At 40.2% G+C, this 27765-nt stretch overlaps 1 protein-coding gene across 2 annotated transcripts in view; it reads right to left on the bottom strand.

Moving 5' to 3' along the window:
- TAFA3 (TAFA chemokine like family member 3) overlaps nt 1-27765 on the bottom strand; it is a 320332-nt gene that overhangs the window by 37771 nt on the left and 254796 nt on the right. The window contains exon 5 of one of the 2 annotated variants that reach the window (XM_072137625.1): nt 19312-27028. The exons of the other annotated variant lie outside the window; for it this stretch is intronic. Coding sequence (XP_071993726.1) covers nt 27017-27028 — 12 coding nt within the window. The 3' untranslated portion in view covers nt 19312-27016. Of the gene's footprint in view, nt 1-19311; nt 27029-27765 lie in introns of those variants that run through there. 2 annotated transcript variants of the gene reach the window in all.

Genomic DNA, 27765 nt, shown 5'->3' on the forward strand with positions numbered 1-27765 from the left:
GCCTAGAATAACAGTTCTGACATTTTGAATCTGGACTTTTCTATACAGCAGTAATGTTCCATGTCAATTAGAAACAGTGACCTGGTTTTACTGCTCTGTGTGTTTTTGAGGATAAACCAGAGAAGCCAGTGTTGAGTACTTGACATATTCGGAATCAGTGAATGTAGAATCTGAGCTTCCCTTTGTTCCCTATCTCCCTCATTTACTCAGCCACATGAAAACACTTTGCACTATGAGCTTTTCTTTTCTACTTTGATGTCAGAAGGTCAAGGCTAGGGGAGCCAGCTGCAGAGTCAGTTTCATCTTACTAAGGGGATTATAGCTTGTTAGCAGAATAGAAGAGTATGTTCTGACAATGAACTTGTTGCACTTTGTAATAGTAACAGAGTAGAGTACCATGCAAGTTTTCTTTCCAAAAGAAGTATCTTTGCCACTTACATTGATACAATTTATTTCTCTGTTGCTAAGATTTCTAGATAGTTTTATCATTAGTAGATCTTTCAGTTTTCTTTTCAACTTTGCCTCATCTAAGGATTATTATACTTTTTGTACCTTTTCTTATAATTATTGTAATCAGGATCAGACTGGCCCACCAGTAGACCAGTGGACCACAATATCTGTGCCAACACGGAGCCTCCGCACCCATAGGATGCCCCTGCCATTAATTGTAATTAATGCAGCCAGAATCGCCCACTCAAGTACTATTGCTGTGTTGAAAAAGGCAAAACGTCTACGTCTTTAAGACGCAATGCAATGTCAGAGTTAATGTAAAGTGGCCGGGAGACTTCTCAGTGCATGTCTAACTCTGACCTCAGATCACATGGCTGTGCATTCTGTTCCCATCCATCCAGCTGCAGCAAGGAGAAGACAGGAGAGAACGCAGGGGCCGACTAAAGTGAGTAAATGTTTTTATTGTTTATAACAAGCACATTTTGCGGACAGGGAAAGTGTGGGGCATCATGATTATAAATTTGTAATATAACAATTTAGGGGGTCTATATGTAATGTACTAATTTGGTGGGCTATATATAACATAACAATTTGGGGCAGAGCTACATAATGATTTGGGGGGCCTAAATGTAATATGCTGTATAGAAGGTCCACCTTAGGAAACCAAATAGTGCAAGAAACTGTCACCCTGTTAATGTCACAAAAATCTTTTGTCAATTGAAACTACATACACTAGAAAGTAAAATTAGAGAATAATGTATGATCATTTGAGTCTTTCAGAAATAATGTAATCTACATTGATGAACATTTGATGGATTTATGTAGAGATGAGCGAGCACTAAAATGCTCGGGTACTCGTTATTCGAGACGAACTTTTCCCGATGCTCGAGTGCTCGTTTCGAGTAACGAGCCCCATTGAAGTCAATGGGAGACTCGAGCATTTTTCAAGGGGACCAAGGCTCTGCACAGGGAAGCTTGGCCAAACACCTGGGAACCTCAGAAAAGGATTGAAACACCACGGAAATGGACAGGAAACAGCAGGGGCAGCATGCATGGATGCCTCTGAGGCTGCTTAAATGCACCATTATGCCAAAATTATGGCCAACAGCATGGCCATGACAGAGTGACAGAATGAAGCTAGATAGCATCTAAAACATCCAATAATTGACCCTGACACTATAGGGGACGGCATGCAGAGGCAGCGGCAGCAGCGGAAGGCTAGAGAGTGGCATGGCGACATACCCTAAATGGACTCAGGCTTCAAACCAATGGGTAGCAGAGAGGAACCAAAGGAGGTGAGCAAGAAGCGCTCAAATAATATTGGTACATGATAAAAGTTTGCCAGTATATTTTGTGGATTACACAGCAGGGTGGCGACAAAGTTAACATGGAAGCCATGAAAACAATCCAAAATTCTGCCTGACACAGCTCGTTTGATAAGGGGACGATGTATGGAGGCAGTGAACTAGTAGTAGATTAAAGGTGCTGCAGTTAAAACTATGTTAGTTGGTTCTTGGCATGGAGCTGGCGCTCCGCTGCCAGGCGAGCTTTCGCCAATCCAAGCCCCTGTCTCTAGGCTACTCCCCAAACAGCACTTCTAAGAACCTTTCGGATAAGATCAAGTGTAGTAGCGTTCTTATAAGTTTGGGATATGGCGGGTGAGGGGAATGTAAACATCTGCGCAAGAAGCGCTGAAATAATATCCGTAAATGAAAAAAGTTTTCCAGTATATTTTGTGGCTTACACAGCAGGGTGGCGACAAAGTTAACAAGTTTGATGTGGAATGCCCTGCAATAGCTCTTGGGCGGTGTGCCTTTTATCACCTAGGCTCAGCAGTTTGAGCACCGCCTGCTGTCGCTAAGCAACGGCACTGCTGCTGTGCCTAGAGCTACCGACTGATGGCGCCATGCCCACGGATGGTAATTCGGAGGAGGAGGAGGTGGAGGAGGGGTGGGAGGATTTGGAGGTATAGTAGGCCTTTGAGACCTGGACCGAGGTAGGCCCCGCAATCCTCTGCGTCGGCAGTATATGACCAGCCCCAGGGTCAGACTCGGTCCCAGCCTGCACCAAGTTAAGTGTAGTAGCGTTCTTATAAGTTTGGGATATGGCGGGTGAGGGGAATGTAAACAGATGCGCAAGAAGCGCATGATGCGCATGGAGCTGGCGCTCCGCTGCTAGGACAGCTTTCGCCAATCCAAGCCCCTGTCTCTAGGCTACTCCCCAAACAGCACTTCTAAGAACCTTTTGTATAAGATCAAGTGTAGTAGCGTTCTTATAAGTTTAGGATATGGCGTGTGAGGGGAATGTAAACAGATGCGCAAGAAGCGCTGAAATCATATCCGTAAATGGTAAAAGTTTGCCAGTGTATTTTGTGGATAACACAGCAGGGTGGCGACAAAGTTAACAACTTTGATGTGGAATCCATGAAAACAACCCAAATTTCGGCCTGACAAACCTCGTTTGATAAAGGGACGATGTATGGAGGCAGCTATATGGACGACTTTTGGAGGTAGCAATGGAGACAACGTATGGAGGCTGCTATGGAGACAATTCAATTTGGATAGTGCCTGTATGTGGCAGTCCAAAAAATGTTTCAAACCAGAGGAGCAGGTAGGTGGCCCTCCAGAAAAATGGAATAGATTGAGTGCCTGTATGTGGCAGTCCAAAAAATTTTTCAAACCAGAGGAGCAGGTAGGTGGCCCTCCAGAAAAATGGAATAGATTGAGTGCCTGTATGTGGCAGTCCAAAAAAGTTTTCAAACCAGAGGAGCAGGTAGGTGGCCCTCCAGAAAAATGGAATAGATTGAGTGCCTGTATGTGGCAGTCCAAAAAAGTTTTTAAACCAGAGGAGCAGGTAAGTGGCCCTCCAGAAAAATGGAATAGATTGAGTGCCTGTATGTGGCAGTCCAAAAAAGTTTTTAAACCAGAGGAGCAGGTAGGTGGCCCTCCAGAAAAATGGAATAGATTGAGTGCCTGTATGTGGCAGTCCCAAAAAATTGTTTAAAACAGAGGACCGGAAAGGTGGCCCTCCAGAAAAATTGAATAGATTGAGTGCCTGTATGTGGCACTCCCAAAAATTGTTTAAAACAGAGGACCGTGTCGGTGGCCCTCCAGAAAAATTAAATGCATAAAGTACTATACCTAGAGCCAGTGGGCCCTGTCAAAAAACAGCCAGTTTCCTCTGCTTTACTGTAGAAAGAGGAGGAGAAGGAGGAAAATGAGGAGGAGGAGGAGTGGATAAATTATTCAGGTTGAGCTTCCTTCACCTGCTGGAGATTTGAAATTAGGAGAAATCCATGCTTTATTCATCTTGATAAGCGTCAGCCTGTCAGCGCTGTCAGTCGACAGGCGTGTACGCTTATCGGTGATGATGCCACCAGCTGCACTGAAAACCCGCTCTGACAAGACGCTAGCGGCAGGGCAGGCAAGAACCTCCAAGGCGTAGAGCGCCAGTTCGTGCCACATGTCCAGCTTTGAAACCCAGTAGTTGTAGGGAGCTGTGTCATCATTTAGGACGATGGTATGGTCAGCTACGTACTCCCTCACCATCTTTCTGTAAAGATCAGCCCTACTCTGCCGAGACTGGGGACAGGTGACAGTGTCTTGCTGGGGTGACATAAAGCTGGCAAAAGCCTTGTAAAGCGTACCCTTGCCAGTGCTGGACAAGCTGCCTGCTCGCCTACTCTCCCTCGCTACTTGTCCCGCAGAACTACGCACTCTGCCGCTAGCGCTGTCAGAAGGGAAATACTGTTTCAGCTTGTGCACCAGGGCCTGCTGGTATTCATGCATTCTCACACTCCTTTCCTCTCCAGGGATGAGAGTGGAAAGATTTTGCTTGTACCGTGGGTCCAGGAGAGTGAACACCCAGTAATCGGTGCTGGAATAAATTCTTTGAACGCGAGGGTCACGGGATAGGCAGCCTAGCATGAAATCTGCCATATGCGCCAGAGTACCAACGCGTAAGAATTCACTCCCCTCACTGGCCTGACTGTCCATTTCCTCCTCCTCCAACTCCTCCAACTCCTCTTCTTCTGCCCATACACGCTCAACAGTGTAGGACTCAACAATGGTCCCCTCTTGTGTCTCGCCAACATTCTCCTCCTCTTCCTCCTCATCCTCCTCCACCTCCACCTCCTCCGATATGCGCTGAGAAACAGACCTAAGGGTGCTTTGGCTATCAACAAGGGAATCTTCTTCCCCTGTCTCTTGTTAGGAGCGCAAAGCTTCCGACTTCATGCTGACCAGAGAGTTTTTCAACAGGCCAAGCAGCGGGATGGTGAGGCTGATGATGGCGGCATCGCCACTGACCATCTGTGTTGACTCCTCAAAGTTACTCAGCACCTGACAGATATCAGACATCCACGTCCACTCCTCATTGTAGACTTGAGGAAGCTGACTGACCTGACTACCAGTTCTGGTGGAAGTTGACATCTGGCAGTCTACAATCGCTCGGCGCTGCTGGTAAACTCTGGATAACATGGTCAGTGTTGAATTCCACCTCGTGGGCACGTCGCACAACAGTCGGTGAGCGGGCAGTTGGAGGCGGCGCTGCGCTGCCCTGAGAGTGGCAGCATCTGTGCTGGACTTCCTGAAATGCGCACAGATGCGGCGCACCTTCGTGAGCAAATCAGACAGATTGGGGTATGTCTTGAGGAAACGCTGAACTATCAGATTTAACACATGGGCCAGGCATGGCACATGTGTCAGTCTGCCGAGTTGCAGAGCCGCCACCAGGTTACGGCCGTTGTCACACACAACCATGCCTGGCTTCAGGTTCAGCGGTGCCAGCCACAGATCAGTCTGCGCCGTGATGCCCTGTAATAGTTCTTGGGCGGTGTGCCTTTTATCGCCTAGGCTCAGCAGTTTGAGCACCGCCTGCTGTCGCCTAGCTACGCGGGCAGCGGCTAGTCTATCCCAGGGTCACCTGATGTGGCCAGCCAACCACTGCTATCTACGTGTAAGGGTACCACGTCATGCTGGGTGGAGTGCAGAGTCTCCTGGCTTGTGATTGGCTCTGTTTCTGGCCGCCAAAAAGCAAAACGGCGGGAGCTGCCATTTTCTCGAGCGGGCGAAATACTCGTCCGAGCAACGAGCAGTTACGAGTACGCTAATGCTCGATCGAGCATCAAGCTCGGACGAGTATGTTCGCTCATCTCTAGATTTATGTAAGGGGTACGCCATGCTACTGGAAGCTCACTGAGAGAAGAATGCAAGGAAGGAACCACATGTTGTGAAAGACGGTTCTGATACACACTTGCATTCACTCATTCAGCAATGTAGCTGTAGGAGAGATCCAACTCCTGCAGAACAAAACATTCTCCAAACAATGAAACTTCCTCCACTACCGTTCACTGACTTCTTTACTTTGGGCCAGACTTTAATTATTGTTTTGTTTATTGTTTCCTTTCAGATCCAAATAAATGAAACTGTGGCCCTCTTCTCCTCTGTCACACAACCTACTCCTCAGCAAAGGTGAGTCTAAGCTTTTGATTCTTTCGGTTAATGAGAAGTTTCATCACTACAGAGTTGGCTTTCAGTCCAATAGCTTTTAAACATCTAGACAATTTGAGTGTGCAGTGAAACTGTCCACAAAAATATGGAGCATGTGTTTTTTCTACAATTCCAATTTGAAATTTTGTTCCAGCTTTCCTATAACAGGCTGTGATGAAATGCTGTTACTAGAAAGGACACATTGTTATACGAAAAACAAGCCATGACACTGCCCAAAAAATAGGAATGCAAAAAATAAAAATGGCCTGGTCCTTAACCTTAAGGACCAGGGTTTTTTAGCTCATTTCTCGCTCTCCACCTTCAAAAATTCATAACTTTTTCATTTTTACGTGTACAGACCTGTGTGAGGGCTTATTTTGTGCGTAACAAATTTTAATTTCCCGTAATGTTATTTATTTTAACATGCCGTGTACTGCGAAGCTGGAAAAAATTCCAAATGTGGAAAAATTGAAAAAAAAATGCACGCTCTTGTGGGCTCAGTTTTTAATACTTTGACTGTGCGCTCCAAATAACACCTCTACTTTATTCTTCGGTTGGGTTCCATTTCCCGTCTCGGAGGTCACCGCCGGCCGTAACTGTTTTTATATTTTGATAGATCGGGCATTTTGGGACGCTGTGATACCTAATGTGTCTGTGATTTTTACTGTTTATTATGTTTTCTAGGGAAAGGGGGGTGATTTGAATTTTTAATATTTTATTAATTTTTAAAAAAAATGTTAACTTTTTTTTCTTTTTTTTCACTATTTCTTAGACCATCTAGGGTACATTAACCCTAGATGGTCAGATCGTTCCTACCATATACTGCAATACTTCTGTATTGCAATATATGGTATTTTTATATGTTATTCGTTACAAGGAGCCACTAGCTCATTGTAACAAATCTGCAGAAGCCATTTAGCCTCGGGTCAAACGAAGACATGGAGCTACCAGGGCAACCGATCACTGGGACGGGGACCGATGAAGTTGGGGGGAGCGACGATCGGAAAAAAGATTGTCTTTTAAATGCCGCCGGCGACTTTGCCGGCGGCAATGGAAGGGTAATTAGCGGTGGAGGTTTGCTGCAATATGCAACAACCCCCACCCTTGTATGAAGAGGACACAGCCCATGAGCCCTCTTCATACATTCCCTGCACCTCTGCGCCGTAGAGCTACAGCGCAGAACGTTAAGGGGTTAAAGGGAACTTGTCACCGGGAGACCCATTTTTAGCACTCCTCCAGTCCCCACAGAGCATAGTACATACACTGCCAAAGTGTTTTAGTATCTTTCATTTGCATCTTCTGTGTGACTAGGCAGTTGCCAATTGGGAGGGGCTGGAAAGGAGCAGTTCCCCCCACCCTTGGGAAACATGTGACCTATTCAAATATATGAATAACTCCCCACACTCAGGATTGGCTTTAGAGGAGCAGGGTGCGTCGCTAAGCCAAGTGATGGGTGTTTTCAAATATTTGAAAATATATGAATGGAGAAGCTGTTCCCCAAGGGTGGGGGGAACTGCTCCTTTCCAGTCCTTCCCATTTGGCAACTGCCTAGTCTCACAGCAGATGCTAATGAAAGGTACAATATAACATATATTTTTTTCTGTAAAACCAATTTTTAATACAAAAACACTTTGGCAGTGTACGTACTATGCACTGGGGGAGTGCTAAAAATGGGTCTCCTGGTGACAGGTTCCCTTAAAAGGTCATCTACCACCAGGCTTAACGATTATAAACCATGCACACTGACATATTGGTGTGTTCTTCCTCTGGCAGAACCCACTCTATTTACAAAATTTTAAAAGCCTTTTTAAAAACCAGTGCATAAGAAGCTAAAAAGAGAGCAGATCCTCTCACAGGTGGAACACACTAGCAATTGGATTCCAGCAATTGGAATCCAATCACTTGAATTCCAATCCTTTATCCTGGGGGTAGGTTTATTTTAAAGGGTTAAAGAAGACCTGTCACCAGAACTTTACCACCCTGACTAAGTATACCTACTGATAAAGGGTTACAAGTCCTCCCTATATCAACTAAACTTAGCTGCCAATGAGGCTCTGTACCTTAATTACAGACGTTTGTATGATATGCAAATGAGCTTTCCTGACTCATGTCTCCTGACTTCGACTCTTCTCTCTTGCAGGCTGCCAGTGAACCATGCCCCATTATTTTGATTGACATCCCAGTGCCTCCTCTGCTAATATTCAACTAAAGACATATCACGCTCTATTTACTTAAAGGAAATATTGGGGCTCATTTACTAAGGGCTCCGCGGCCACACTTTTTTTGGGTTTCCCGAAAAATGGGCCGAATTCCGCCAGGATTTTGGTGCACGCAATTGGATTTCGGCACAACAGAAATCGGGGGTGTGGACAATCCGACGGATTCGGAAAAACCGCAGAATTTAAAAAATGAAATGTATTGCAAGATCAAGAACTCACATGCACCCAGAAGAAGAAGAGGCAGACCTCGGTGCAGCAGCGACACCTGCTGGATACCGGGCACACGACCTTAGTGAATCCCGGCAGAACCTGAATCCTCGCCAGAGAAAGCGCCACGGGATCGCGACTGGACCAGGTAAGTAAATATGCCCCATTGTGTCCATTTTTTTAACCCCTAGGCGCACCAGGACGTTATAGTACGTCCCGGTGGCTAGATACTTAGCGCACCAGGACGCACTATAACGTCCTGCTTCTGGCACCGGCTCACGAACGGAGCCGGTACCAGAAGCAGCGGCTGTCAGCTGTCTAGTACAGCTGACAGCATGCGCTAACACCCGCGATCGGAGCCGACTCCGATCGCGGGTGTTAACCCCTTACACGCCGCGGTCAAGCATGACCGCGGCGTGTAAGGGTCTTCCCCCTATGGATCGGATCCCCCGTGCCGCTTACCGGGGGATCCGATCCTCTCCTGGGCAGCTCCGAGGACTGGCATGTGCCCCGGAGCTGCCCGGTTTCCATGGCAGCCAGAACCCTTCCGGGTCTGGCTGTAAACTGTCTGAGCATGCGCAAGCTTGCTCAGACAGTTTACACTGCTCTACAATAAAATAGTATTGTAGAGCAGTGTATTGAACTTAAACCAGTGATCAGAGTATCACTGGTTTAAGTTCAAGTATGTAGAAGTAAAATTATGCAAAAACACTTAACACTACACATTATAATAAATAAAAAATAAATACATAAAAATATAAGCCCCTAAAATGTCACTTTCCCATAAAAACACTTAATAAAGTATAAAAAACATAAAAACACAAAAAACCCCCGCATGTTTGGTATTGCCGCGTCCGTAACAATCTGCATAATAAAACAGAATCATTACTGGACCCGCACGGTAAACGCCGGAGGAAAAAAACGCAAAAAACGTTCCGAAAAAAAGATAATTTTTAATTAATACCCTATAAAAAATGCTCTAAAAAGTGATTTAAAAAATTTTATGCACTCTAAAATAAGCCCACTAAAAAGAACAACTGTTCTCGCAAAAAATAAGCCCCTAACAAGATTTATCTGCCAAAAAATAAAAAAGTTATGCATATGAAAAGATGGTGATGCTAAAATGAATACGATTTTCTCCAAATTAGTTTTTATTCAGTACAATTGAATAAAATACACAAAACCCCCACATATTTGGTATCCCTGCGTCCGTAACAATCTGCATAATAAAACAAAATCATTATTAGACCCGCAGAGTGAACCCCGTAAAAAACAACCTCAAAAAACTCTCTCTGAAAAAAAGATGATTTTTTATTAATGCCCTTTAAAAATGCTCTAAAAAGTGATTTAAAAAAGTTACGCAATCTAAAATAAGACCACTAAAAAGTACAATCCTTCTCGCAAAAAATAAGCCCTTAAACAGATTTGTGAGGTGAAAAATAAAAAAGTTATGCATATGAAAGACGGTGATGCTAAAATTAACAACAATTTTGCCAAATTACTTTTTATTCAGTAAAAATGGAAAAAAATAAAAAATATATATAAATGAAGTATTTTTGTAATCGTGGCGACCCATAGAATAAAAATAATATACTATTTTTATGGTATGGTTAACGGCCAAAAAAAAAACACATAAAAATGTTCCTAAAAATTGACGATTTTCATTTCCTCGACCAACAAAGCTTTAATTAAATCTCACCAATTAGCTATAGATGCCCCAAAATTATGTACCAGAAAAGTGCATCTCATGTGGCAAAAGAAATAAGCCCCTATAGGTCCTCAATAAAAAAAGAAAAAAATTATAGCCTGTACAATGTGACATAGCAAATTGGATCTGGATGACGCCTCCTTCCCTCCTATGCCCAGCCGTGCACCCATACAGCAGGTTACCACCACATATAGGGTATCGGTGTACTCGGGAGAAATTGGGTATCAAACTTTGTGGAGCCTTTTTTCATTTAATCCATTGTATATGTTTAATTTTCCACCCAAAATGAGTGTATTGTGAAAAAATATTACAATTTTCAGACTGCACCTCCGTTTTGTTTTAACCCCTATAAAACACCTAAAGGGTTAACAAACTTCTTAAAAGTGGTTTTTCATACGTTGAGGGGTGTAGTTTCCACAATGGGGTAATTTATGAGTCTAGCTATTATTTAGGCCTCTCAGTGTCAATTAGAAGTTGAGCAGGTCCATCTAAATACGGGTTTTGGTGATTTTACAAAAAATGTGAAAAATGATACCTAAATTCTGAGCCTCAGAACATTCTAGTAAAATATGTGGAATCTTAAAAAAACCATGCCAACATAAAGCAGACATTTGGGAAATGTAAGTTATGAATTTATTTGGGTGCTATGACTATCTGCATCAAAAGTAGAGAATTTAGAACGTTGAAAATATAGAATTTTTCCAATTTTTTGCCAAATTTTGTTTTTTTTCATAACTAAACGCAAAAGATTTCATCCAAATTTTTAAACTAATTTGAAGTACAATGTGTCACGAGAAAACAATCTCAAAATCCCCTGGATATCTCATAGCATTCCCACGCTATAACCACTTATAGTGACACAGGGCAGATTTGAAAAATGGGTCCGCGTCCTTTAGGCCAAAAGATGCTGTGTCCCGTAGGGGTTAAACTGTGCCTTTTGTTACATTCAGTAGAAGTCCATGGAGGCTGCTGTGATTTCATGTGGTCAGATAAATACATGGGTAACAGTTTGCTATTGTTAAGAGGTTAAAGGAACTAAGGTGATGTCACCCTGGTCACATGACATGAACTGCTAAATAGTAAGGAGGCATAAGGCATCGGGGGGGATTAGATGGGAGGGGCCAGCCAAACAGGACATGCCCCCCTCTGACACCAGGTAATATAAGATAAAAAGTTATTTTAGGGCTCTAAGTTAATAGGGTTCTATAGGGACCTATCACTGGCTGTTTATGTGCAAATGTGGTGACAGGTTCCCTTTAAAGACTTCAAAATCTGGATTCCGGTGATAAATCTGGTGCAACACAGAAAATTAATTTTTGCTGTTATTTTTGTTTGTTCTAATATATTTTGAGCACTTATTGCTTATAGTATAAGTATATTTGATGCCATGCTCGTTCCATATTGTAAAACCTTGTAACACAATCCCGTAGAATAAAACAATCAGCTTAACAGACTTGAAAAGGTCAAGGTTTTTGAAGAGTTTTCGAAGAGTTCATCAACCTGCTACTAAGTGAGAATGACACAGTGCTCCAGAATACTTGTATTAATAGATTGCTCCAATTTGTCACATGACTGCCTCTTCTCCGCCCTATTTGCTAAATGAAGCTTATCCTGTGAATCACTCAATGGGTTCCCATTAAACTGTACAGCATTCCACTTTGAAATTGCAACATAAAACAGGAGATGCCAATTATCATTCAGCAACTGGTTGTAAACAAATTGGCTTTGCCACTAATTACTCAGACAATCTAATAAAGAGATGTTATCACTGGAAAAAAAAAATAAAAAGCATCCCTCCCCAAGATACACAATTAACCGAATTACTTTCCACAAGCTGGTAAATGTTTGCGTTTAATTGTATCATAATGTGAAATTAGAATGTGTCCTGTTGCCCCCACTGCTTCCCTGCAGCCTGCTTTTTACACTCCCTATTGGAAATCTGTGCTGTCTCTGCTGGTTTTCTCTGCTCTTAATTGTTTCTCACTTTATGTTAGTGCTCTGAAAGTGTGTTTGGTGTACACAAACACAACTACAATAAAGGAGAGGACTCCACCAGCATTTGTACTAAAAGCTTACAAAAACGATACAAATCAAAAAAACTTTACATCTTAAAAGTAAAGCTAAAATAGCTAAACGAGTAGCTAAACCTACTTTATATGTTCTAAATTGTAGTTTACACCCTTAAGCTGGTCATATATGCTTTAGTCATTTAGTGTCAGAATTTGATATCAAACCTTCAGAACAATGGGGAGTAAGCCCATGTAAGTCACCTTTGATATTGGCATTTTTCTTCTTTCCATTGCTGTCAAGAAAATTCAGAACACCCCATCATAACCATTAGATGTTCAGCCTCATATGCTAAAATCTGTGAGTTTTGCACACCTTCATTTTATGTAACGCATTGGGGCAGATTTACTTACCTGGTCCATTCATGATCCAGCGGCGCGTTCTCTGTGGTCGATTCGGGTCCGGCCGGGATTCATTAAGGCAGTTCCTCCGACGTCCACCAGGTGGCGCTGCTGCGCTGAAGTTTCCCGGAATGCACTCAAGTTCACCGGCCTATTCCTAATGAAGGTAAGTGCAAGCTCCGCGACCCTTTTTTTTTTAAATGCGGCGGTTTTTCCGAATCCGTCGGGTTTTTTGTTCGGCCACGCCCCTCATTTCCGTCGCGTGCATGGCAGCGCCAATGCGCCAAAATCCGATCACGTGCGCCAAAATCCCAGGGAAATACAGGGAAAATCGGCGCAAATCGGAAATATTCGGGTAACACGTCGGGAAAACGCGAATCGGGCCCTTAGTAATCTTAGGTTGCTGCTTCTATGATGTATTTACTGTTCTATTCCTCAGCGTGTTCTGATGTTCTGTTCAGAAATGCGTCAACAAGATTTATTAATTTGCCTGTATGGCTTTTAACATGTGGAAATAAAGAAAAACATTTTTAAGAAGAACTGGACTTTTTAAAATTATTTTGCTGACCATAATTTCATGTAATGCATCATCTTAGGTTGCTACTTCTAAAATGTATTTATTGTGCTATTCCTCAGCATAATATAATCTTTTTCAAGATGCTATACACAAATACTGCTTTATACTATACTGAATCAGTAAAAAATAAAAAAACATTCTATGAAGCAGACATTAAAGAAATACAAAAATCTTTACAACTGGAAATGTTTTGCACTATCTTATAATGTATTTTAGAAACACAAAAGATACTAGTGGAGTGTGGTCTAGCAGAAAAAGAGATATGTCACATTAAAGAGCTCTAGCAACATTTACTAAAGTAAGCAGCTCCCTAGCCCACCCCCAGAGCATTGTCAAATCCCTAGCTTTATCAGAACATACCGATAAGCTAGGAAACAATCCACCAAGTAGCGGTCTGATCGTCAGCCCTAGATTACAGCGGTCTGGCGTATTCATGAGGGGGCGGTCAGAGGTGCTTCCCTCTCTTCAGATTCTCCCCACTCCCACTCCTGATGGCAGCAGTGACTGCGATGCTCGATGCTGCAGCCACTGCCTCCTCAGACCCCCCACTCATGAATTAGCCAGGCCCAACGATCGGAATGCTACTTAGTGGATTGTTTCCTAGCTTATCGGTATGTTCCAATAAAGCTAAAGATTTAACAATCCTCTTCCTGGGAGATAGCTAGCAAGCTTCTTACTTTAGTAAGTGCTGCTAAAGGGTTTTAAGGCAAAATGTATTACAAAAATAGATAAAGGTAAATCAACCAAAAGCGGGTATGAGAAGTTTCTGGGTTAGTGGTCGATGGTCCATCCTCATGTCATATAGGTGGGAACGAACAGATTACTGTTTGCCATATAAAATAGGTGAAAATATGACAGTTGGTTTTCAGCAAATTTAATTAACTTTCTGAAGCTTTGCAGCAGAAAATAAGCAAAACTCTGGTAATGTTTCCAGCAAATGCAATTAACTGTGGTGTTTAAAGTTTACTTTGCTGCAGAAAATAAGCGAAAACTCTGAAACTGTCTCCAGCAATGAACTTAACTGTAGTATATTACTTTAATTTTGCCATAGTAATCATAGCAAACTCTGGCACTGATTTCAGTAAATAAGATTAAACTTTGTATTGATTGATACAAAAATATATTTCAAGTGCAGTGAAGATATGTAGTCACAGTGACAGACAGATTATATGGTACTGCGGGGCTGGGTGCTGGCTGAATCTCCCAGTATCTCTTTCTAAACTCTTCTGAGCTGAATCACAGAATTCATTTCTACAATCAGAGTGTTTATGGTTTACCAGTTATAGTGTTCATGGGGGAGATTTATCAGTGGTTTTGTTAGGGATTTTGTCATCAAAAAGTCGCATGGAGGTGTTTAATGACTTTTCATTGCTAAAAACTCACACAGGACTATTTACATCACTTCACTATACTTACATAACCATAGAACTAATGATAATGGAACGCCGTGCAAAACTAACACCATTGCATAGTCACTACACTCCCCTGCTAGTGTATGTGCAGCGACATTTTTTGCATTTTGCGACTTTTTGGAAGAAAAATCCCAGACACAAGTAGAGTTCAAGAAGAGGGCCAAAGCCACTTTAATGGATGTTACGGGCAGTGTAGCTCCAAAGACATAGAACTGTCCCAAGGAGCCTGCCTAATGATAAATCTTCCTTATGACTCTGAATATCAAGTTACCTGATGGTGGATGCTTACAACTCACCTCTCTGACACATCTCTAGAAAACTTCTTTATGTATATTTTCTAACAGACATGCTCTATAGAAATAAACTTTTTTTGAAATATGCAAATGAGTCTGTAGAGCACCTCTTGGCTCCTCCGGTAAGTAGGCGGAGCCAGGCTACTGAGGGGCATGAATAAATCACTTATCGGCGGAGCCAAGAGCCAGGCTTGTTTACAAATTTAAATAAACTTTATTTCTATGAAAAGTTCTAAAAGATACAAAAGGAAGTCTTCTGGCGATGGGTATGGGGACGGGGAGGTGAGTTGTAAGCATCTACCATCAGGTAATCTGATGGGAGGTTTCCTTTAGCTAGTTATATGTGAACTGAAACCTTGCCTGACAAAATGAATTATTTTTCTAAAGTGAGCAATTTGGAAATCAAGACCTAGTTATATACTAGATAGATAAATAGATGAAGATGAATCAATAGATAGAAGATGGATCAATAGATAGATTATAGATGGATAGAGAAAACAGACAGTTATTAAGTACGTTGTTGCTTAGGGTAAAATAGAATACATTTCCAGATGGTAATTCTGTTTTAATTGAAAAGCTGATGGTATTATTGTGTTATGCAGAAGAAAGAGGATCCTGTGGTCTCATTTACTGCTTCAGCACCAAGAACAGATTAGATTGAAGGTCAGCTGGAGTTCTGCAAACATCTCATGTCTCTATCGTTTCCTGCTACCAATTCAATTTGTGCTTGGAACGAGTAATGTGTCTTTAGCATCTTCACTGTCTTGAATCTTTCTATATCTCTCCTATGTGCTTATGGCTTTCTAAACAATAAAAGTGTTAATGCAGCAATCATAAAAAAGTATTCAACAATATTTCCTCTGACAGTATAAAAGTATAAATATGGAAGCTATTAGTTCTCAGGATATAACGCAATGTGAAAAAAATTAAAACCAATTTTGTACTTGCTAGTAATTACTATAATATTCATTTATCTTAAAAATAGACATATTTATGTACAGAAGTGATTATAATCTTTCTGGTTAGATCATTTGTATTTAAAGCAGTTTTTATGACATTTATAGATATTGTCAGCATCCAAACTTGAAGTTATTGATTAACTAGTAATATCTGGATTAAGTTTGTAGCTTTTTTTGTCTGTAAAGCTATGTATTGTTCCCATTTTATTTGTCTCTGGAAAAAAAATATAATTGCATTAAAATATAATTCTGGTAGTGCTGTCTTATGCTCTTTTCCATCTTTACAACTAAACCATGATATACACTAATATATTTTTCTCATGTTTGTTAGTTAGTGTTTATGTTTCTAGTTCATGTCCCCATGTCTTTCTATGGGCTCATACAGACAGCTGTGCATTAGCCTAGTGCCCCTGAGAATAAACTTTGGGCATGTACTGTTTTGGCTTTCTTTTGTGGCATACTGGTGACACATGGAATGTTTTTGCAGACATACTGCCTTTCCTTTGAAAACACTAAAGGCATACTGGGAGAGATGTATCAAGACTCGGCCTAAAAGACTGTGCTTAGTTGCCCATGGCAACCAATTACAGCACCTCTTTAAAATATTCATGAACACTGGTAAAATGAAAGCTGAGCTATGATTGGTTGTTATGGGGAACTAAGCACATTTTTACTCTTAGGCAGCTTGATAAATCACCTCTCTCTGACCGCAAAAACCAAGAATACTTCATGGTTTGTGGGCAGAGGAAAAATACACTTGTTTGCAGGTAGTCTAAAATGTCTCCCCAGTTGTATCACAAGTGCACTTTAAGTAATATTAAACACATGTCAAGCGCGTTATATCAAAAGCATCCCTAAGATGGGCATTTTATTCCTTCATTAGGCCAGAAGCATAGGTTGAGGAATCGTGATGGCTAATCTGCAGTGATTTACATTAGTGTCCAGATACTAATTTTGGTGCAATTTTTAGCACACACTTGCTGCAAAAAGCTGGTCTATGGAGTTCCATTTGACCAACATGAATGTGGAGACAGTTCTAAATCTTTTTGGTTGTGCTCCAATTCAGTAACCTCACGCGTCACAATGTAACATCCCGTTATGAACTATAAAATGATTTGTTCACCAAAAATGCACCAAAATTAAAGAGCATGAATTAGCGCAATAAGTAAAGCTCTGTTTGGATAGACCATAAATCTGAAAGGTTACTTTAGTAGTAACACCTGTGATCGTTGATGACATCAATCCCGTTTGATACCTTTTAGATCGGCAAAGTTGACAAACTGGAACTCCTTGCCAAAGCCCAAGGAGGTTTGAAGGCCATGAAACCAAAATGTTCGGCACACATTCTGCCTCAGCTTTGACTTATGATGTTCAGTTTGTTTTAGCTGCATGTATTCCTCTAGCAGGTGTAGCTGACCTTACTGTTTTAGATTGGAATTTGAACTTTGTCCATCTGACCCAGGCAAATCTCAGCTGGAAGCGATGGCAGAATCTATCTGTTTTGGATGCTATCAGGTGCAGTAAAATTTTCTACTGAAAGGATTTATTTTGGAAATTAAGATGCATGTGAAACCTATGTTTTCGTGTCTAAATAGTTTTGCAATTTAATCTTTTAAACAACAATTGACAATCATATAAATATTACTAATTACCGTACACATCCCTAGGCATAAGCATATATCTCCTGGTCCCTTGCCAGTCTCTGTTCACCTGGCCACATAAATGACATATCAGTGATTGCCCTCAACAGTGATCTCAGCACTGGGAACACATAATCATTATGTAGTGATTGTCTGTAGAGCTTACTTGTTAATAATTCATGTAATTCACTGAGCCAGGTAAACTAACGTTGGCAAAGGACAGAAGTAATGTGGTTTTGGTAACATGAGTATTACTCCTTTATTTATACTGTACGTGAAATATTTTCTGGGACTAGATATTCCTTTTTCATATTATTTCAAAAATAACAGTATAGCTCTCCAAACAGTATTTGGTTACGGTTACAAAACTAAGAATGATGACAAAGCACAGAATAGCAGGCGGGCAGCAGATTATGCCTTATGTTAAATACAGTACCATGATTAAGATATAAGAGATATAAGATATAAGATATAACTGTTTTTATTTTATTTTACTACTTCAGTTGCTACCCGTTAAGTTTCTCACTACTTGTAGACACTCCCCTGTACATTGTTATATTTGACCATGATGCAAGACGGGCATATGGGCTAGATCAGTTTAATTTTAGACTTAAATATATGTCAAATTCATTCCAGTGTTATTTTCTAAATCTAAAGCATCTATGGACACATTTGACCAATCATTTACCGCATTAAAGTTGTTGTCCAAGCTTGTTTTTAAAAAAATACAACTTATACTCACCTCCTCAGTGGCTCTTGTTCTTTCGCAGTGACACCCATCACCCTCTGCTTCTATACAACCACTGCCCGTGTCTGCTACACATCGAAACTAATGTTGTAGCAGGCATGTGACAGTAGTGGCAATGGAAGTGCGCCACAGGAGTACAGGGAGCTTCAGAGGAGGTGACTATATTTTTTTTATTTTTATAGACCCCCTCGAACTTTATATAAAATTAAAAAAAAAAAAAAAAAACTTTAAGATTCACTTATTTTCAGCCTTTATTATTTTAGGTGTGTCACAATATTGCCACACATTGTCACATTCTAAAATGCGCTGTCATGCCCCATATGCCGTCATCACTTGTCTAAACACATTTGAAAAGTTCAAGTATATTGGTCACACAGAAACATACACTGCTTTAGATAGTTTGAAATGTATAGGAACACTATATCTCATTAGTCTATGCTGTTTCCGCAATTATCATTCAACCCTATAGGAGTTTCAGAAGTCTCAATGGACAACCATGTTTTGCTTTTTCCACAAATGAGATGAGAATGCCCCTTCCAATTTTTCTGGAAAAAAAAATGTGCTAGATGTGCTATAACCATTTGCTATGGGCAAGAAAGACAGAAATGTTTATTTTCCAGAAACATTTCTGCACTCCTGACCTACTATTAAACTCTATTTCATATCTACAATATGTACGTGAGCAAATATATACCAAGTATACACAAAGGAGAAACATGGTCTACCCAACATAAACTTGCTATAGTGAGAACATTTTAAAGGAGACAATTGAACCTCTACTGTTTAAGAGCTGCAGAAAATGAGAAATATATCTGAGAAGAAATCTGACAGGCCTATAAATCGCCTGCACTATGTACCCTCGACAAGTGGCTTATGAACTTGTCCATGAAGGGAAAAGATTGTCCCCCCAGGTCCCCTTGTAATGGATAGGTTGTAATTCATAACCAGTCATCCACAGTGGAATGCAGCAAGCGAGCAGTAAATAAGAGAAAGTGGGGGTGGGTGATGGGGTTACCTTCATACTCCTAAACCTTGCCACTGAGCAACACAAACCATCCAAAGAATCATAAGACTAACATCAAAAAAGATCCTCTAATCTCTGATGATCAAGCTATGATGATTCATTTCACCTGAATCTTGTATTTTCTCTCACCAAATCCTCTGTAATAAAGCAAGAGCGCTGACATATACACAGAGGAAAACATTAGCTAGGAGTCTGTTTTGTCAGAGATTTTGTTTTAATACTTTTAGTCTTCTTGTATTTACAGAGAGTAGCATCATAAACTGGTTGTACATATCGTTTTACAAAATACATTTAAATAACAAAGTTAGCATGATACACAGTAGCATGTCTGTATTCTGCAGGGAAATCCTTTACTTTCATGGAAATCCATATCAAGGGCTTTTTGGTTGCACAACTGCCATCATTTTCCCATTATTGATTGAGCAATATTCCTATAATGTGATCCAAATGGTGTTATTTGTTGTAAAATCCATAGTGTAATTCCAACTTCCTTCATTCTCTCCGTAGCTTTGGTGATCTGATGGAGAACTTGGAGAATTGGATCAGGACATCTAAATGGTCAGTTGATTCTTTGCCACCATTTCCAATAGACAATACTGTTTCCAGTGATGAGTAATTGTTGTTTTGTTCTTTTTATTACATATTTTCCCATAATTTACACAGTATTTTGAAATTTTTCTTAAATGTTTGATGTTACTTCACATATTCTGAAATCATAGTGGAACCCAGAAGTCATTTACAATTCAGTATCAATGGAGTAGAACTTGCAGTTTGCACATGTATTAGTGGAATAACTAAAGGATCCCAATATCAAGAGCTGTCAGAAAATCCTAAATAAATTGTACAAACTCGAAAAGAATACAGCAATCTTTGGATAAAAACCATCTATTATGAAAACGAGAGGAAAGTTACAACAAATGTATCCCTCCATTTTATTTTACCACTATATTGAACTACACAATTGCTATTTTCTCACCAGGTTTTTAAAAGACAAATGATGGAACCCAAAAATATCCACAAAACCAATCCTGAACAGTAAATGCAAAAACTTGAATATATATTAACTACCTGCCACTACCTGTGATTAATGCTTGAAAATAGAAAAAAGATGAACAGACTAAATATCGTGTTCATGATCGCCTGTTATGCCTAGCATGAAGAGCAGGGAGCCGAAAGCGGTTGTATGAAAGATAATGGGAACTGTGGCTATACTTACAGCTTCTAGCCAGTAAAGAGAGCACCAAGGCAACAGATTCTCCCTTTGTACACTCTGTTGACAGGGCATAACAGTCGACCAGGTTGGGAGCTGGATGACTGTGGATAGAAGCAACAATGTAGATGTATTTATTAGTGAACTTTGCAGCAGGCAGCATGAGGTGTATTATTTATAGGGTAGTCTAAGTGCAATGGTAACTGTATGATAGAGGTGTACCTTAATATTGGCAGATCCTGTAGCTGATATAGAGCCGTTGAGGGAAAGGAGCACTGCTTTGATATTTTGCTGCTCTTTAATGTAGCTGCCACTCCTTGCAGCTCAATTCAATTTTACAGCTTACAGTAAGTGAAATAAAAGCTGTATTAGTTCCAATGCAATGAGCTCCTCCTAGTGCTGGCTGCGGGTGGCTAGGTTTATCACTAAGAGTTGTATAGGGGGAAAACATGGTGTTCAGAATGAGCACCATAGAAATAAGGCATCTAGGTAAGGTAGAGTTTAATGTTTTTATTTAAAAAATCCTGGACATATCAAAACATTATGATGGTGGAGGCTTACTTAATTTTAATGGGGCCCCATGACATCTTTTTTATGCTGCTGTTGTATGATTCCCATGTTAATGTGCCATTATTATTCATGGTGTTTGTAATGCAGTCAGTGAGGGGTCATTGTGTACTAGTCATGATACTCCCACTGCCACATTCTATGTCAAGTCCAGCCTGGCATGTAATTCCTATAGTATGCACCGTACCCACTGCCCGCCCCACGACATACTCTGGAGAGTTTAGCCCTGAAGTCATGCTCTCTCTACTTCAGAATGCTCCTTCTGTTGTGATTAACATCATACACCAGACTCAAGGAGATCCAGTAAGAAATTTCTGTGGATGCTGACTTTGTACAACTAATTCAATGCATCTCTCTTCAAAGTGATGCCACCATGCTGGCAAGTTAAAGATTTCTCATTAAGAGTCAAGTAAAACGCTGCTACATCTGTATTTGCATTACCAAACAGTCCGATTGTGGAGCAGCACAGTGAGTATAATGGATCAAGTCTAATGGTGGGTGCACGCCTCCAACAAACCCTATCCACTGGTTTGTAAGGTCAGATATCCAAAAAATTGATGCAATGAGGCAGCACTCCGGTAAGTATAAAGGTGATCTTTATTCACCCATGGCAAAATAAGGTGCTCTTTAAGATCACCTTTATACTTACCAGAGTGCTGCCTCATTTTCTGGAAATCTGTATTTGCATTACAATTTATGCTGCTGATAATTCCCTTTTGTAACTAATAAATAAAATTCTTTAAATTCTTTAAATCTTTAGGCTTTTGTATGTACCATGTATTCATGGAAGAGGTCCTTAACATTAGGAAAGGGTATTCCCACAAAGGCAAGATTCTTAAATATACTCAGAATAACAAAGTAACACATTATCTAATTCACTGTTATTAGCAAAAATACAGCATTTCACAGATATAATCCCAATCTGTCTAAATAAGTCACGGTGTGTACAATTTTGGTTCCCCAGGGATCCGACCATAAATCCTCTGACTATGGCAGGGCAGATTCTTCTCTTGAATAGCTTCTCATGTCTGCACATTGCAGTGCTCTCTGCATCCGGCTCCTCCCTCTCCTTACAAGACAAACTCAGACACAGACACTTCCTGCCAGCAAGCAGTGTTGTGCAGAGACTTACTCTATAAACTACAGATAAGATAAGATATTTATAGCAGGGTAAGGAGGAATAGCAGAGTTGTTGTGTGTTATAGCTGAGATATAGCAGCGCTGGTGTTTGTAATTGGGGCTTATTTGTTAGCTGTTTTCTCAGCTTTGACAGGTATTTAACAGAGATTTATGCTGGGATTGTTTCGCACCCGATTGTATTGTGGCACAGCTGCGCTGGCTTTCATGCAGCAGAAATCGGTGGTGTGCAGTTGGACTATCCGACTGTAGAATTTAAGATTTGAATTGTGTCGCAAGACAATGCACTTACATGCTCCGGGAAGAAGAAGGTGAACTCCAGCAGACCTGAGCGGGGAGTCTGTCTGTGAACTCCTCGGACCGGGTAAGTAAATGTGCCCCATTGTGTTTATATCTATCTCATGGATCCCTCATCTATAGGCTGTCTCATCTCTCTTTTTCTATGTGTTAGATACTAGTGAATGTAAATAAAATAAAATGAAATGCAAATGCAGATGTAGTACACAGCATCTCCTACTCTTTGCACTGACCGTTACTGAGTTATAGGAGCTAAAATATCAATAAAACTGAGTCAAATTGTAAATTAAGAGAGTAAAAAACGATCCTAATTGTTCAAACATCACTAGGGGATTAAAATTTGAGAAATTTCTTGAGGGGCAAACCTGTTTAAGAATAGTTTATGCACTGTGCGCCGCACAGGAGATCTTATCAATGATGTCCCTGGATGTAGGTGCATCAATTACAGTGAAGGGGGGGTTCTAATTCAGGAAAAGCTTAACTTCAATGTTAGACTCTCTGCATCCTTGATTTCATAAAACCACAATGGACCATGAAAGAAACATCATCTCGAAACTTCTCAGCTGCTCTGATGACGAGTTACTTTTAAGGGCTTAGATTAAGTATATATCTAATTTAAGAGTTTTTAAGTGACATGACTCATATGCTGGTGCTTGCGCACAGGCATATTATGAAGTCCCCAATCCTTTGGTGCCCCTGGATTCAACCAACCTAGTGTAGATTTGCACCATAACCTGCAAATGTTCAGTCATGATTGTTCACAGGCTATAGTAAGTGCACAGGAATGGGGCAGGTCCATCCCCTGCTGGCCTGCCATTAGTGTTGAGATGGCATAAAGGGGAAATAATAGCAATTACTATCAGTAATTGCTATTAAAAGGAATTAGGATTATTTTAGGCAAGTCCTGATAAATCGCCCCCATAATTTGTATCTTCACATAAATTTGTGGATCTCTCTGCTCAGATACCTCTCCTATATACCATAGATAGGGCACCACATTTATTAGGATCCATTCCCTTATTCAACTCTGTTTACTAGTACTAGTTTAACACAGAATTTATGTTATTTATTTTTACTGATTTGATAGATCATGTGTTTACGTTTCACAGATTAAATACAATGGATTTGTTGATTCTGATTGATGTCATGGTCTCGACTGGCAAGGTAGCTGTAAGTATACTCCAATCTAGAATTAAACGGACGGTCCTCACAGACAAACTAGTTCACTTCTTATATCTCCTACATTTGGAAGCTACAAAACAGGCAATGTGTGGGTCCGTAATTGCCTTTTCTACTGATTTTATCACACTGCAGGAAATCAACTTCTCTTAGCGAATAAGTATTCTAGGAGGTAATTGGTTGTAGTCTACCAGTTGCATTACACTGCATGTGTCATGTGAAGAGAAGGATTTTGATGTAGCCTACATATTCTAATTGCCACCATTCAAAGGTAGAGAAGCAATTTGGCAACTTGGAATGTTCCTCCTGTGACAATACTTGTGTAGTGCCTAGTAAAGAGCTTGCACCAATTATCCCTCATATATTTTATAGAAGCTAACTGGCAGCAATTACCACAGAAGTGCGAGGACAGAGCCATTTGTACAGATTTGATTCTTTCAATCATAGATTTTCTTGAGAAATAAGACAAACATGTGCCTTTGTATTTTGTCCAGGTGAATGTGACAAGTTTTCAGTCACTTTTCAGACTATACCTGTACATGTTATAGTGAATGATAGCGTTATTAGTAGCCCTAGCGATCATATGTCATTTCCAACTGTCCAGCAACTCATAAAACATTCATATGCTGTAATAAAAAGAAGAGCAAAAAAGTTGTCCAGTTTTCATACACCCCATTACCACCCCATCTCCTGGCCTGGAGGCAGACTGGTTGTTGAAGGCTTCTCTAACAGTTTATCTATGAACTTTAAGAGAGAAGTAGGAATTTCAGAGAGGATACCCCAAAGGTCAAGGTCAAATGGCAAACCAACTACAGAATTATGTTCCTTCTGTAAGATGCTACAAGAAAATCCATTTTAGATTGGATGGTTTTTGTGGCAGGTTCATGGAACATTTGTCCGCAGGCTCCTATAGTGTTCAAGCTTTCTACTAGTTTTGATAAATGTGGGCCTATGAGTTGAAATAACATCTTTAATCAGACATTGATAAAACAGGTTCACATGAATGCACTCCAATGACGTCCATGTTTTGCCAGTAAAGCCTTAAAGGGTTTGGCACTTTACCTAATGTTTTAGGTAATTTACCAATAAACAGCTATTAAAAGTTCTGCCTTGCTTTATCGATATGTAACACAGTTGGAGTCATGTTATCTGTCCATGAACAATTGCCCTGCCAGGACCTTATGATAGTATTCATGCTGGGAAATAGGTCATAGGTCGTTGGAGATCACATGACCCTCCATGTGCTGTCATTTTACGGCCAGTAATGTCTGGCTAATGAGGTAAAAGTCAGGAGGCTTCACTTTCCATAATAAGAAAGTGGTGCAGAACATTTAATAGATGTATGTTGGTAAATTATCTGATATCCTGTCCCCTACACCCACACTCACATTACCAAAAACATGAGGTAAAGTGGTCAACCCCTTTAAGACCATCCATAATGCTTTACTGCACAACGCATCATGCTGTAAGTAATTAATACATTGGGAAAGCATAGCCCGTTGTATTAAAGTAGTGCACGGCTGTAAGCAATTAATGCGCAGCCGGAACTAATAAGTCAGGTGCCATAAAAATGCAGACACAAATGAGATGTGCACCAAAATCTTACATGGGCTGCACCTGTCTTTCTTTTTCTTTTGATTTTAGACCATTTTTCCCTGGTCTGTTCTGCGGCAAAAATTGTGCCTAAAAAAAACAACAAATGTAACATAAATGTGGCAGATGATGTGGAAAATATAGGCCCACTTGTGCCAAAAAAAGACAAAGAAGTCGGGATAGTCAGAAACATCTGTTCTTTCTGGCGCAAACGCATTATAAATGATCCGCAACACTTTTGCACCTAAAAAAAGGGAGTTCCCAACACTTTTTTGGCGCATTTACAATGATACATCTGCCCCAATGTGTCAGATTTTTTACCTTCATTACCTTTACTGTTTTGGTCTTGTGTATCCGTTGTGCCCCTGTTCTTGGATGTATCACTATTTTTCTACTACCAAAGAGATATTGATATTGCGACATAATCCCAAAAATTGGGCATCATGATTATGAGGCCTTTACATTATGTTGTTATGGCATTCCTTTGGAATATTAGATTGACACTTGTTAACCAGTCTTATTGTTGAGAAGGTCTCTCTTTCTACTCTACACAATGTGGTCAGGGTCAAGAATCCCATCAGGGTATTCATATATTTCCAGGAGAAATGACACAAAGCAGAGTTCTAGTAAAAGATGCTCCAGAATTTTGTTTCTATGAAAAAATGATATATGCAGTATTATAACAGATTGTATTGTATGCTTAAGTCATCCTTTCATACACAAGGTTGCTTTACCGGAAAATTCGTAGCAAAAATGAAATCTATTGAAGACACCTCATTCATAATATTGTTTGCTAGGGATTCTAGATGCTTATTTTAACCAGACAAATTGCATTATGGCCTGCAAGTCATAGAGCCGCACAATGCCTCCCATGAGTATTCAGGTGTGCAATGATATTTCTGATAAGACAATGCATTAAGGTAATTTTAGCTCCAAAAATGACCCCTTTGCATCTAGGGAAACAGTTTAAGCCACATAATTTTTGGTCCCAACATGAAAAAGAAAACACAAATATATAAGAATGATAGATTATTGTTAAATTATTTTTAAGAAAAGAGCCATCTTTTTGTTATTTGGAGCTTTAAACCAGGATGATTAACCCTAAAACAAGTCATAGACGTATCTTAAGAATATTACAGGGTAATAGATGAATGACTGTTCTTAGCACTTTGGAAATCGAGACATAAAAAGCTTCAGATGAAATAACAATATTGCTTTGGGCAAACACTTGAGACAGATTACACTACCCGGCATACAATTATTATGCATCCTGAACATACACTCGCAGCCTGAAGTCTATACGGTATAACCAGAGGAATCGCTGCATGCTTTAGATGAGGCTTTCTCAAGTATGGGGTATTCTATGGCCTTGACAAATCACTCTTCAGAATATGGGTTCTGCTGAATGTTATGTAATACACAGCATTGTCCAGGTATAGATTGACAGGATTGTAAAACGTGTTATTTCCAAGTTATTGTATGCAGACAAGGGATGAATGAAGTAATCTGATCTCTCCAGTATTAATAAAAAAGGAAAAATGGAAATGTCAGAATCATAGGATAAAACAGGAGTTTGTACACAGCATTTGTCAGTCTTATACTGTTTCAAGGTTTTATATGCAGATGTTTCTTCCAACATGTTTCATATTTTCCATTTAAAATATATTGGTCTAAAGGTTTTGCAGTTTGACCATTTAAGGTTTAAGGAGATTGATTGTTCATCTGTCATTTTTACATGATTATTGTACTCCTCTTGAGGGTAATTTTAGATTACTATCCAATGGTATCCGCACTTTAGAAAGAAGATACATTGTATGGGAGTACAAACTATGCCAAAGTCAAACTGTGGCCTCTCACAGCGTTTATACCCTTGGACGGTTTCTGAATATTTGCCAGACACTATCGTGTAACCTGCAAAATAAAAGAAAGGAGATTTAAAATAATAAACACATAACAATAACTTGCAAAGCAGAAATCTCAGATCTCCCTCAATCTAAGGACCAGCTGTTTGACAGAGGAAGATAATGAAGCTAAGTGATATGCTTGTGGAATTTGTTCTTATAACTTAAACGGGTTCTCTGGGATCAGTTCAGCCAGGAGGCCGAAGTGCTTAGATATTGTACAGTCACTGTTCTTGGTATTGCAGGTAAGACTTGATAATTTGAATAGAAATGAGCCACAGACCACAAGATAAATTAATGTGACCAAAGCCTTCAAATGCAAAAGGCTTCCAGAGCAATGCAACTGCCTCACAAAGCAGAGGTGATGAGTGTTGGAAACCATGAAGTTCTCAAATCCAGCCAATCCCATTAATTCAAAATCATGTTTCAGTACATCTTCTAATATTGAAATTATAGTTATAATCTTATGATACAATAAAAATTTCATTTTAAATTAGTGGGACATGTAGATTGTAGGAGTCAAGTTAGTGGGACATGTGGATAGTAAGAGTTCAGTGCCTAACAGTTTCCCTTCTTGTTATAATGAACTCAATATTACAAGCATCTTACTAAAAAAAAGTTCAATTGTCATGCTTACAGGTTTCTGCAATACAGTCCATAGTTATATGATGCAGAAAGCAGTATTATTGGATCACTTGCTATGACCTCAAGTCTGCACATCATGTGACCACAAAACAGAGAGGGAGC

Source organism: Engystomops pustulosus, chromosome 2 (assembly GCF_040894005.1).
Source record: "Engystomops pustulosus chromosome 2, aEngPut4.maternal, whole genome shotgun sequence".
Classification (NCBI taxonomy): domain Eukaryota; kingdom Metazoa; phylum Chordata; class Amphibia; order Anura; family Leptodactylidae; genus Engystomops; species Engystomops pustulosus.